The sequence below is a fragment of the Calliphora vicina genome, chromosome 2, assembly GCF_958450345.1.
Source record: "Calliphora vicina chromosome 2, idCalVici1.1, whole genome shotgun sequence".
Taxonomy (NCBI): Eukaryota; Metazoa; Arthropoda; class Insecta; order Diptera; family Calliphoridae; genus Calliphora; species Calliphora vicina.
Genome location: NC_088781.1, coordinates 76,376,171 through 76,389,777, shown reverse-complemented (window position 1 = coordinate 76,389,777; position 13,607 = coordinate 76,376,171). Strand labels below are relative to the sequence as shown.

Genomic DNA, 13,607 nt, shown 5'->3' with positions numbered 1-13,607 from the left:
ATTTTTAATCAATTTCTGTACCAAAAGCCCTTTGTTTTAATATAAAAAACTCTGTCAAATTTAAATCAGAAATATAGAATTAATAAATATTTTTGGAATTAATAAATTACACTGAATCTGAGGAACCTAAAATGAAATCGATCGAAATAAAAACTACAGAATTGAAACCATTCGAACAAAATGTGTGACTGGCCTGATAGTATAACGTAATGTAAGAAAAGGACAAAAGCCAGTGGTATTCGAATACTCGAAACTCAGTTGCTATAATATATCTAAGCAATAACAGTAAAATCATAATAAAACATGGAGAGCTTCAGCCATAGACAACAACTAGATAGGTAACTGAGAGCCAAAAACCTAAGTATGTTGTCAAAAACCTAATTCATGAGAATGTATTGCATGTATATTGTATTGTATCACCCGTATGTGTGAAAAGAGAGTAATTTTTTACTCTCTCCTTCCGCTCTATGTATATTTCTCTATGGCTTCAGCTATAAAGAATTATCCGAAGAGTATTTTAAAAACAAAAAGCAGGAAAATGTTCTAAGTTCTAAGCACTGAAATACAATTGAACTTGGAAAATAAAGTAACTGATTTCGTCAAAAACTTAATCAATATTTCACATGAAATATTTTCTCTTTTCCTTTTTTCCTTCATCAACTTTGTTCACGTGAAAAAATTCTCCTTGTTGTGAAATTTTTAGATGGAATTTTGTAAACAATAAACAGCTGTTACGAACAAAATCAACTATTGTAAATGTAAAGTTTATCGTGATATTCCCGATAGCAATTTTCCCTTCGAGGGAAATGGATATTTCATGGGAACAAAATTTCACATGTTATTGCCGATAGGGGTGAATAAAGCGCTACAAAAAAAATTTAATGGAGCAAACAAACATATTATATAAGCCTTAAAAACACTCGACAACTGTAGAGATATATCTAAAATGCGGAAACTTAAGAGTATCAATAAAGAAATTGGATGTGAAAATATTCAAGAAACTTTTCTATATCAATTTCGATCAAGAAACAACTCACAAAAGTCGAAATCATACAAAAAGTTTTTTTTCGCTAGTACAGTGAGAACAAAACGGATTCTTAAAAGTATTCCAACGCCAAGTGATGAAAAACGTTTCTCAAATGAGGCATTAGCATTACTTTTTGGATTTGAAGTTAACAAAACACCAATATACTCAGCTCAGATTGCGTGCGATTGACAAAGGCTCAAGAAGGACTGTTTTCCACCAAGGGACACTATTAAATCGCACCGATTTCGGCAGAGGTAAAACTTCCAACGCTTGCTACTACAGTAGTTTTGACTTACCTGCTTTTCACTTAAGAGCATTTTGCATATAAGTGCACAAAACTTGTGGTTTGTATATTTATTTATCAAACTCCATACAAATTCGTTAATTTAAGTGCATTGTTCATACCTGCACATTTAAGATATGTGCATAATACTTTTGGAAACTTTTAGCTGCTTAATATAAAATTAAATCAAAACAAAATAAGAAAAATACGATTTTGAATAAAAAATTGTGTTGTAAATTTCTTAATAATTTTAAAAGTAGCTAAATACCAAATTTGTCGTTATTTTTAAAGGGAAACATCACAAAACTTCATGTAAATTATTTGCCGTTAGCTGCTTTTTGGGGCAGTAAACTTAAATGCACTTTTAACTTACCTGCACAAAATATCGTGCAATGTTGGTTGTGCAGGTAAGTCAAAATTACTGTATTATTTAAAGAAAATTATTTGAAGAAATATGAAAAAAGCAAGTTAACTATATTTTGTAGATGGGGATGTAATGGTTCTTCTGGACAAAAGCAATACAAAGCAATATGTATGTGATAATACTGCAGACACAGATATGTTCATGGTGTTATTGTACCCTTGCGATTGGTAAATAATTTGGAAGACTCGGAGCCTTCGACCAGTTGGATGCAAACAAACGATATTTGCAAAAATTAAACGCCATCTACGAAATACTCCATACCAATTAAATTTTAATTTAAAAAGGAAACTCATGATGCCATTAAAAAAGAAGTCAGTTATATTACAGCCCAAATTGCAACACTACAGCCATTCGAATTAGAGACCACTTAGTACTAACGATGATAGATGGAAAAGTAGACCAGGTTTTGACTGACACAAAGGCTTTATTCAGCTGCATTATATGTCACCACTATAGTGGTACAGCTAATAAGTATTTTTTTATTTTTTGACTTTGCTGTTTGCCAAGCAACAAATCAAAATAGTACAAGTGAAACACTGTGAAGCAAAAGTAAACTCTGATAATGATTAGAACTTTGGAAAGGGTCAATAAGAAACAACGACACCAATAAGAAGTTTAAAAATGAAAATTGTTCAGGGTGAATTTCTCAAATATGGATTGATCAACCAAAACAATGGCCAGGCAATATGAATGATGGGAACACAGCAATAAGGTTATTTTCAGATCACGAAAGAGCATCTGAATTATTATTATCGATGTATTTCTCCATATCCATGGATAAATATGCCTGCAACAGTTCACAAAATCCTTTATCATGGAGAAGATGTCACGAAGCATCATTTAGTACCACTTGGTGATCTATCAGAAGAAGCCCAGGAATAAGGATTACAAATTATATATCAGAAAAATATCACGAAATTCTACAAATGACGATTTTATTTACTATATTACTGTCAACGTCAGATTCGGTCATCTCTAACATTCGTTAATAGAAAGAAGAACATCTGGAAATAATAAAAAAAACTAAATATGGAATATTTGCAGGCTATTTTCCAACCGAATGAATAATCTAATATATAAATAGGCCACATGTTTTTTTGTGGTACACTTTTAAATATGTTATTGTCCACCAATATTTATGAAACATATGGTTCTTTTCTCAATATGCGTAATATAAAAAATTTACCCCTATTCTGTTAGTTGTTGTCGACAGCAAAAAAATGGTATACGATTCGTCGGTGATTGTTTCAAAATTCTTTCCATAAAAGAGGTAAATAATTACGGGAAATCCTAGTATTTATAACTTTCATTTATTGTTATTTAAGTAAAAAATTAAATAAACATTACAAAACATTTAGTTATTATAAAAAATAAAAATGTTTGTCCTTAATGTTATTCAAATAAAAAACTAAATAAACTTTACAAAATCGTAATTTTTTGTCCAAAAACCTGTTTTACAATTTATAAAGTGCACCAGAAAAAATTATTTTTAAATGGTCTAGGTACCTTACTTTTACATGATATAATCGAATATTTCCTTAAAATGTTTTTATTTTGTCTTACATTTTCAAAACGAAAAGAATAATTGACTTGACTATATTTACACAAAAATTTTATTAATGTTGTTTATTTTTTAGGTCGTTCCACTGGTAAACAATGCTAGTGAATCATTTTTGGCATCCTTGGAAGAGCATTTAATGTTACTTGTAGTATCATTGAATCAAGCTGTCGTTTCCAGTTGTGTATCTTGCCTAGGTGCAGTCGTAAATAAAATAACAAAGAATTACAAATTAATTCGTGACTGCTTCCATAAGTAAGTTTTTAACTCTGATTTTAAGATTAACTAATTAATTAATTACAGCTTTCGTATGACTTATAAGTGCGATGGCGACTTATACCTCCTGCTATGTGATATGTTTTAACTCTGTTATTTGATATTGTCACTAAAGTTGCTCTCAAAAGTCAATGGAGCAACGATTTTTTGATATCGGTAGTTGTTAAGATAACAAATTTCGAAATAATCCAATATTTCCTTAAAAAAACTGTAATTTACGTTTTTTGGTTGAAATTTAATTAATAAACCAATAACTAAATCAAGTTATATATTTAATAGCGTAGTTATGGTCAATACCATTTGACTAAGATAATAATTTTTAAATTTTGACAAAAAAAAAACTGACTTAGCATACTACAAAATGGAATTAGCACTTTTTTTTTTATTCATTTTCATTTATTTATTGTATCTTCATTATTTAATGAACTAACAATAAGTGGTACAAATCTTATATCTAATAGTTATTATTTAATAAGTCCAGCCAGTGCCGGACGAAAAATTTTGTATTCATGGTTGTTTTGGTTAAATTGTCATTCTTCCTTCTAGATTAGGTCTGCTGTGTCCCTCCTTCTTAATCGATTGTGACCACGGTTAACTAATATGTTGCGGGCCAATGAGTTTGGGTGAATTTCAAGCTTTTTTAAATATTTTTCTGCATTCTTCGTGATCTCAGTTTTTACAAGGGGTACGTTGAGATCTTTGTGTATATTCGCATTTTTTATATACCAGTAATGCGATTCACTAACTTTTATAACGATAATCGTATCGTTAAAAAAAATATAACGAAAATTTATCGAATTTGCTATTCAGTAACATTTTTAACGATATTCGCTGTCGGTTGAAGTCAGCTGTTACTTTAAGCAGTTTTTTTTTCGTTATGTTAGCGACAATAATTTAAGTTGTGTTTATTTAATCGATAAAGTGTATTTGCAATTTTTTATTCGTCATCTTCATCTTTTGTAGCTGGAACTATATAAAAAATAATGGAAACACAATTTTGTTTACTTAACTTATTAATATTTACAATAAAATATAAAAAAATAAGCTGAAAAATAGGGGAATTTGAAGATTATACTACTAATTATTCACCTGGAAGAAGTACTTATTTTTATTCGCGATGTCCCAAAAGTAATCCTTTACATTTTGGACGGAAATAAGTTGTTTTACTAGTAGAATTATTTATTAAATTATGTATTTACTAAAAAAAATAAATAAAAAAAAGTAAGTCGCAGCCAAGTGTCGAACCAACAACCTTCCAATTGCTAGTCAACGTTGTACTCACTACACCACTGGTTAATTATTTCATTGTGTGTCAAATAATGGTTTTCTACTTTTCGCTTATTTTGATATTTTGTAGACAGAGATGTCATATCTTAAACAATCGTTAAAAATAAATTACTGAATCACACTATCATTACTGCAACCGATTATTTATGTCGATAAACATTACGATTGTCGGTTCGTTAAAAGTTAGTGAATCGCACTACAGGGGGCAACTGTGATCATTCTTAGAAACTTGTTTTGGTGTCTTTGAATCTTTTCTACATTTGACGCTGAGGCCGTGCCCCATAACTGTATGCCATAACACCATATCGGTTTTATGATCATGTTATAAGGTAGAAGTTTACAATCTAAACTAAGCGTAGAGTTTCTGCCAATAAGCCAATTAATTTGAATTGATTTCAATTTCATTTGAGTCAACTTTGCATCTATATGACTTTTCCATGTAAGGCGACGATCGAGATGTATTCCGAGGTATTTCACTTCCGATTGTTGAATTATTGTTTGGTTATTGATGTGAATAGGGGGGTATGATTCTCTACGCAATGTAAATGTTATGTGTGTACATTTTTGCTTATTGACTTTAATTTTCCATTGTTTTAACCATTTTTCTAATTCAAATATGTGATTTTGTAGTAACGAGACGCTTCATGAGGGTTTTCATGAATGCTTAGAATAGCAGTATCATCAGCAAATGTTGATGTATGAGTGCGGTTGTTAGTTGGCATATCAGACGAATATATCAAATATAAAAAAGGTCCCAGGATACTGCCTTGGGGGACTCCAGCTTCAATGGGTTGTGCAGTACTTAAAAAGTTTCCCTCTTTAATCTTAAAAGTTCGACCAGTTAAATAGCTTTCCAACAGCTTTATATGTGTTTGTGGTTAAATTTTGACTGAATTTGTATATTAATCCAGCATGCCATACCTTATCAAACGCTTGAGAGATGTCGATGAAGAGTGCGGTATAGTATTTCTTTTCTTCAAACGCTTTTCATACCATATTTACAAGTCTATGGGTTTGTTCGATAGTACTGTGTTTTCTTCAAAATCCAAACTGATGATTCGGAATACAATTGTTTTCAGTTAACATCGGGTACAACTTGTTCATAAGTATCTTCTCAAATAGCTTTGATATATTAGACAATAGGCGGATGGGTCTGTATGATTCCACCTTTGTGTGATCTTTTCCCGGCTTGGGTATCATGGTAACCAGTGAAACCTTCCATTCTGGAGGATAATATTCAAGTCGTAATATAGCATTAAAAATAAAAAGAATTATTTTTATTGCTATTCGGGGTAGCTCCATAAGCATCTTGTTGCTGATCTTGTCCATACAGCCATACTTAGCACTTTTGCATTCCAAAGTATAACAAAGAGAAAAATTTATAATTGTAAACATTGTTTACGCAAACAGTGTATTTTTAATTTTTCTAGCATTTTGTATTAAAATATAAATTTTGTGTTATTCCAGTATGAAAGAATATACAGAAACATTTTATTCTGCACTGTAACTTTTTGGAGTATTTAGTGTTCTGTCGTCTGTCCCGTACATACGCGTTTTTTATTCTGTGCGCAAATAAGTGTCTTGATCCGTCTATTACTCAAAATATGCATTAAACACATTGAAGACAGCAGGCTTCAAGGCTACACGAACACAAATGCTGCTGGCTGCAGTTGCAGTCGTGTGGCAGCTACTGAATTTTTTTTAAAGACGGCAGCTACAAAGTACATTGCACTCGCGATAATATGAACTAATTAAAACCAGGCCAGTTCACTTTTACAAGATTGTTCATATTTGCGAATGGCATCTAATTCCCATCAACAGCTAGGGAACTTAAAAAATTATTAAGCAGTTGAATTAGAATTTAGCCACTACCCTGTTGATTTAGATATCAACTCTGTGTAATAGATAAAATACGTTAAAAAAAACATAAATAAGCTGTTCATATTTAAAAAAGCTTTAAAATAGGAACAGATTAGTTCACTAAGTTCATATTATAGAGTACCCTGTGGAAGTAAAAAGTGTTCATATTTTGGGGTGTTCATATTATCGCGAGTGCACTGTAAAAAGATGATTTACAATTCAGTGGTGCCACTTTATTATACCCTTCACCTTCGTGAAAAGGGTATATATAAGTTTGTCATTCCGTTTGTAATTTCTACATTTTTCATTTCCGACCCTATAAAGTATATATATTCTGGATCCTTATAGATAGCGGAGTCGATTAAGCCATGTCCGTCTGTCTGTCTGTTGAAATCAATTTTCTGAACACCCCAGATATCTTCGGGATCCAAATCTTCAATAATTCTGTCAGACATGCTTTCGAGAAGTTTGCTATTTAAAATCAGCAAAATCGGTCCACAAATGGCTGAGATATGAGGAAAAAAACAGGACAACCTCGATTTTTACCTATATCTGAATTACTAAGACATTAATATAGACAATATGGATATCTAATGATAGATATTTCAGAGACATTATTTTTTAACCCGAATTTTTTTTCACAAAAAAAAATTGAAAAAACAAAAAATAAAATTTAAAGTATAATTTGGTGAAGGGTATATAAGATTTGGCACAGCCGAATATAGCACTCTTACTTGTTTTTTTTTGTTTTTACTTTAATAAAAAATAATTCCAAAGTAATTAAGATTTAAGCAATTATTTTGAGTAAAAATATATATATGGTTATAATTAATTATGTACCTGTTATTATTTTATATCCAAGATCGGCAACTCCTATGCACAGTGCATTTTGGGCGTTACTAAATTTACAAAGACTACTCACACGCATAGAAAACACAATTCAGTCTCATATGAGTTGTCACAGAAGAAGGTTGTGTTGTCGCTCGTTTCTTGCTTTTGTTTATGAATAAATGTTAATGCGGAGGTGGAGGTGGATAATTCATATTATTGTTGTACCTTTTTTAGCATCTACACTACATATTAAGTAGTATTTAGAATTATAAACACTTTCTATTTTTTTTCTCTCACCTTTAGATGCTTAAATGTGTTTTTAGAAGTTTCTTGTAAATTATGATTTTTTCATACATAATAATTGCTAGACAAATAGGTTAATTAACATGTATATTCTTAAAAAAATTACAACTCAATTTTAACATTTATTTTCCCCATAAATAAATAAATATGAGCAAAGAAACCAAACAAATATTTACTACATTTGAACTAAAATAGTATTATTTTTGTTCCAGATTAGTATTATATCTAAATTTTAGTTTTCCATGCCTGTCTTGTAGTGAAGATGAGAGTACCACTATTTCTCAGTTCTTGTTTTTTCGCTCTTACACTTATACAAGTGCAAAATGTAGTAGTATATGTCTGCCGATCGCGGATTTATATCAATATGGTTATCAGAAACTTCTCTTAATTAAGTAAAAAAAAATATATATAGTTTTAAGCACTAATTTGATTTACATTTCTTACTATATTAGCAACACTATTCTGTTTTTTAGTTGACAAAAATAGGAATTAGCCTAATTCGGTTGCAGCGGCAAATGCAGTCGTGTGGTCAAAAGAATCGTCTTCATATAAACGTGTGTATTTTAATTTTGACAGATTGTAGTTGGTAGCCTGCTGTCTTCAAGAAGACAGCAGTATTATTGTACCCGCGTCGCGTTTCTACTCGAATTCAATTAAAATCATACAAAAGAAATAATACATTTAAAATTAAATTATATTAAAATAAAACAAAAAATAAAAAGAAAATATAACAAACACAACAACAATATTCTATTAATAAATAACACAAAAAGAAATAACTTCAAAATAGAAACATAACACAACAATAACAAAGCTTAAAAAAATATATAACAAAACAAGATCAAAATAAACCGCAAAAATACAAAAACAATAACCACAGCAAAACAACAACCCCTCTCTCAGAGAACAGTGCTAACACAACATCAATAATGTTGGCAATACGGGCCGTTCTCTGTCGCAATGACCAGATCAGGGCTTTTATGGCCTCGTTTTGTTAGCGTCATTGTGAAACCATTTCCTCTTCCCAATTTGTCCCCTCCATGATATTGTTATCATTGCATTAAGTGTTGTTGGACTGCTTGGTGACGAAGGTAGAACACTGGTCACTAAAGTCTTTCTAACAACAATTAACTCATTGGTCTTCGATATCATATAAAACATACAATTTATTTGAATTTTCATCTTATTGTAATGACAGGCTGCTTCCGGCTAGACTTTTGCAACATACGCGGGTTCACGTTTGTTTTCATAGTCCTGATGTTTTCGTCTTATGTGAAACGCAGGTATCTGAGAATACTGATCCACAGGATTTTCAGATACCAGGGTATCACTTTCTATTGCTTTTTAATTTCCGGAGGGGAAGGAAGTTGTGTACCAGTACCAGCAATCATTGGGTACGTATGATGCAGAATGTAACTGTCTCTGGGTTAAGTTCAAAATCAGCGCACACTATTTGCTCTTCGGGTTTCTCTACAGAAGTACAAACGCGGGAAGGGATATTACTATATCTTGAGATTCCTAACAGTAAAATTGTTGTTGGTGGTGATTTCAATGGCTTCGCCATTCAACAGAAGTCCAATATGCTGAGTTGGACAATCACCTTGCGCAACTAATGAATGAACCAACCTATATTTCACATCCCGACAAGTATGAAGTAGATATTTTTGCACCTCTTGGAAATTCGGATCATTGCACCAATCTCTACACGAGCAACTCCTCCGAGCCTAAGTTCCCCGGGACAGCAAAAACTTTTGGTCATTCTTTAAAAGGATAATGCTAGTTCCTCAATTCCTACACCTTTAAAGGATGGCCAATCATTCACTGACCCGGTTGATAAAGCTAACCTTTTGGCTGAATTATTTTCAAATAATTCGAATTTACAGGAAAGCAATCAACCACTACCCGAATATATTCTTTAGCGCTCTCGCAATTAAAAATGTTTTAGCGGATCTCAATATAAACCAGGATCTCAATACCAGCAGTGTTCTTCGACGCTAGCCCGTCCGTTAGCAAACCTTTTCAGCATATTATACCGTGCCGGAAAATTTCCTATATGTTGGAAGGTTGCTAATGCATTTATTCTGCACTTTCCAAAGTTATGGAGAGTATGGTTAACCACCATCTTGTGAAATATCTAGAGTCGAACAATTTAGCGACCGACAGTACGGCTTTCGTAGAAGACGCTCTACGGGGGACTGAAAAATGGTGTCCTTCCATTCACCGTTTTGGCAAAAGTAAAGTGGTGACTCTAGATATTTCTAGATATTTCTAAGGCGTTCGATAGTGTGTGGCATGGTGCGCTTTTATCGAAACTCATTCAACTATAGGCCAAGCCTTTCGGAGATTGGGGTAATGACGCTAAACATGAATGATACACTTATGGTGTTTTCTTTTCTGACACAAAATGTTGCCTATATATTTTGTACCATTTATTAAAGGTTACACATACCCTCATAATGTGTTGCATTTTTAACGATCACAATAGAACAAAAATCATTACCATTTCTTTTATGTAGCTTCTATATTATAAAACTATACTTTTTGCTTACATGTTGCATATATTCTAGAGTTGTGTAGCTCATGAATGACCTAGTTCAATTGAGCTATTCACTCAACTGAGCGAAGTGAATCATTCATCGTACTGAGCGTTTTCAGCTCAGCACTGAGCGTTTTCAACTGAGCGGTTTTGTTTTATGCTCATGTTTCTTTCAGTACTCATGAAAGAGCTGCACAAGCACATTCATTTGTCATCTTCAATGTTTCACATGTTTCACTTTACTCGTCAATTCTGTAACATTCTTTCGCTCACTGACATTGAAAAGTGAGTGAGTATTGTGTCCTACAAAAATAAAACGATCATTCGAATGTAGGTTTGTTATGTATGTATATGATCGTATGCTGCCGCGTATATATTTTTGTTTCAAGAATTATTGGAGTTATTAAAATTGTTTTTGTTTTCATGAAGGAATTTTTATATGTGTGCTATTAAATTAATGTGAATTTATTTATGGTATGGTGATGTAGAAAGAAATAAAGAAAGAGTATTGCTACAGTTTTTAAGTAAATTTCATAAAATAATAATGAAAAAGGGAAATACATAATTGTTATTGTTAAAATAATAATTGTAATTGAAAGTATGTAATTAGTAACAAAAATACTATTTCGAAAATACTTTAGTGGGATTATATCTACCAAAAAACATAATTAAAAAAATATAAAGTACTAATATTCTTAATTAAATTAGCAATATTATTTCAATCACTTTTTTAGAAAACATATATCTTATGCACTTTTTTACTATACTGCTTCATCAACAGAACATTTGTCAGCTGCCATGAGCGACCTATCGTGGGTTTCCGCTGTTTTTTGGAATGACAGTTTTACGTTATTTTTTATTTCGTAAAACAATAAAATCTTATTCCTTAAATTCAGAAATTCTATTTATATACTGTTATATCATAAAATAATTAAGTTAATGTTGTAAATATTTTTATACAAATTGTATCACAAAACTATTTTGCTTTCGTATTTTTAGTAGAAATGTTGTTGATCATATACAGTGACGGACATTACAATAGAATCACTACTAATATTTCATTTAAAACCAGGAGCAATCATAAGGATTGGTGTGGGCCAGAAAATATAAAAAAGTGGCAAAATGTGTAGTGGACGGACGAAACGACCATTAATTTAATTGGTAGTGATGATAAGACATGGGTTAGACGTCCAAAAAATGGCAAAAACCAAAAACGTTTAAACACGATTGGGGAAATATTATTATATGGGGATGCTTTTCTTGGTATTGCGTTGGTCCAATTTATTGAATTAAAGAAAATATGGATAAGCAATTGTATGTAAAAATTTTGGAGAATGTTATAAAGCCACATGCAGAATGGAATATGCCCTTAAAATGGCTCTTCCAGCAAGATAATGACCCAAAGCACACGTCAGGTCTTTCCAAAAAATGGTTTTTATATAACAAAATTCATGTTATGGAATGGCCGTCTCAATAACCAGACTTAAATCCTATGGAAAATAGTAAAAGACAAACTCGGACCTGAAAAATTTAAAAACAAGGAAGAACTTTGGCAGAAAATTCAGGAAATATGGTATGTAATTTCCCGATATACATGCGAAAGTTTGTTAAATTCAATCCCCAAAAGATTTGATGCTGTTATTAGAAATAATTGATATGCAACAAAATATTAAGAAAACAACGAATTCTTATGATGATTTTTTATTTTTAATCATTTTAAGACTGATTGATTCTATTTGAATGTTGCATATTTTATTTAGTCTTTTAGATTTAACATCGTTTTTAACATAAGAATGTGTTATTTTTTTATTTTATTTTTTTCTATTTATTGTTTACGTTATGAGCATTAATATATACAGCCCAATTATGAATAACAAATTCCGCGGGAATTTTTCCCCTTTTCTCATTTTTCCTATTCAAATTCAATGGGAAAAACTCCCTGGGAACAAACTCCCGCGGAATTTTTTATTCATAATTGGGCTGATAATGAAAAAATTTTAAATTTTTAAATCAAATTTTGTAGTTTTACCGCTTTAATCGAATTCATATGTAGTGATTCTATTGTATTGTCCGTCACTGTATATATAAGTTGTAAAAGTCAGGTAAATAATATATATTTTGCCAATTGATAACTAACATTATGTAAATGGGAAAACCTCCAAAAAATTGCAACAATATTCATTTTGGTTTAGTTATTGTCACATTTTTATTTTGGATCACAATTATCAGATCATCAAAATATTTTGCCTTTTTCAAATTCCAGTTAATATCTTGAGCTTTTTGGTAATTTTATTATTTTGTGGTAAAAGAATACCTTATAGTTAGTGAATGTTCTGCTTAACAAATATTGTCTAAACATTTGGTTAGCATCGGAAATTAGAAATAATAAAAAATTAACTCTTTTTTCCGCAAAAATATTAGTTTAAATAAAATACAATTTAATTTTTTAAAATTTTAATCAATTATTTCACGCATAAATCTCTAATTGTCAAAAGACTGTGTGTTTTTACAACTAACAACAGAAATAATTGATTTAATTCACTACAAGCAATTCTCAAAATGAAATGGTCCTTATACAACATACTGAGCTAATGAGCTAAAAGAGCGACTTAGTTCATTTCAGTGAGCTGAGCTAATAAACCCAACTCTAATATATTCAGGGTTTTATGGTAACATTATTAGAAGGGTAAAAGGCAGAATAAATGCATCATTTATGTCAGAAAAGAAAACACCATTAAACAAGAGTCGATTTTAATGCACGTAAGAATCAATGTTGTACGCTAACACACAATCGCACGACAGATCATGTTGCTTCATCTGTTTCTATGGGTGGTGTAAATATTAAGGAATCAGAAGCTCTAGATATTCTAGGCATGAGAATTCAGTGTGATATTCGCTGGACAAAACATATTTTTCAAGAGTCGAAAGAAGCACTCAAGTGCTAAGAAATACTTCACTTCATCTGATCTTCTTACTATTTAAACCACTTATATCCAACCCAAAATGGTCGGTGCTTCGAAGTCTATTTTGGAGTTACTTGACCGCGTACAGGAGAGGGCGATGGTGCTTATCGGTGACATTAGGGTATCCAGCTGGATTGATTCTCTGGAGCATCGTCGCAATGGGGTTTGTGTTTCACTGTTCTATCGGTACTACAATGGAATGTGTTCTGATGAAATTAGGGAACTTGTTTCGATACCCGTAGTTTCTTACGAAATACGC

At 31.4% G+C, this 13,607-nt stretch overlaps 1 protein-coding gene across 1 annotated transcript in view; it reads left to right on the top strand.

Annotated features, from left to right (window-relative positions):
* The window catches only part of Nipped-B (Nipped-B cohesin loading factor), a 401,322-nt gene that overhangs the window by 253,460 nt on the left and 134,255 nt on the right, over window positions 1-13,607 (top strand). Inside the window, exon 17 of the mRNA XM_065500106.1 lies at window positions 3,372-3,547. Within this exon, the coding sequence (XP_065356178.1) occupies window positions 3,372-3,547 (176 nt within the window). The remainder of the gene's footprint in view (window positions 1-3,371; window positions 3,548-13,607) is intronic.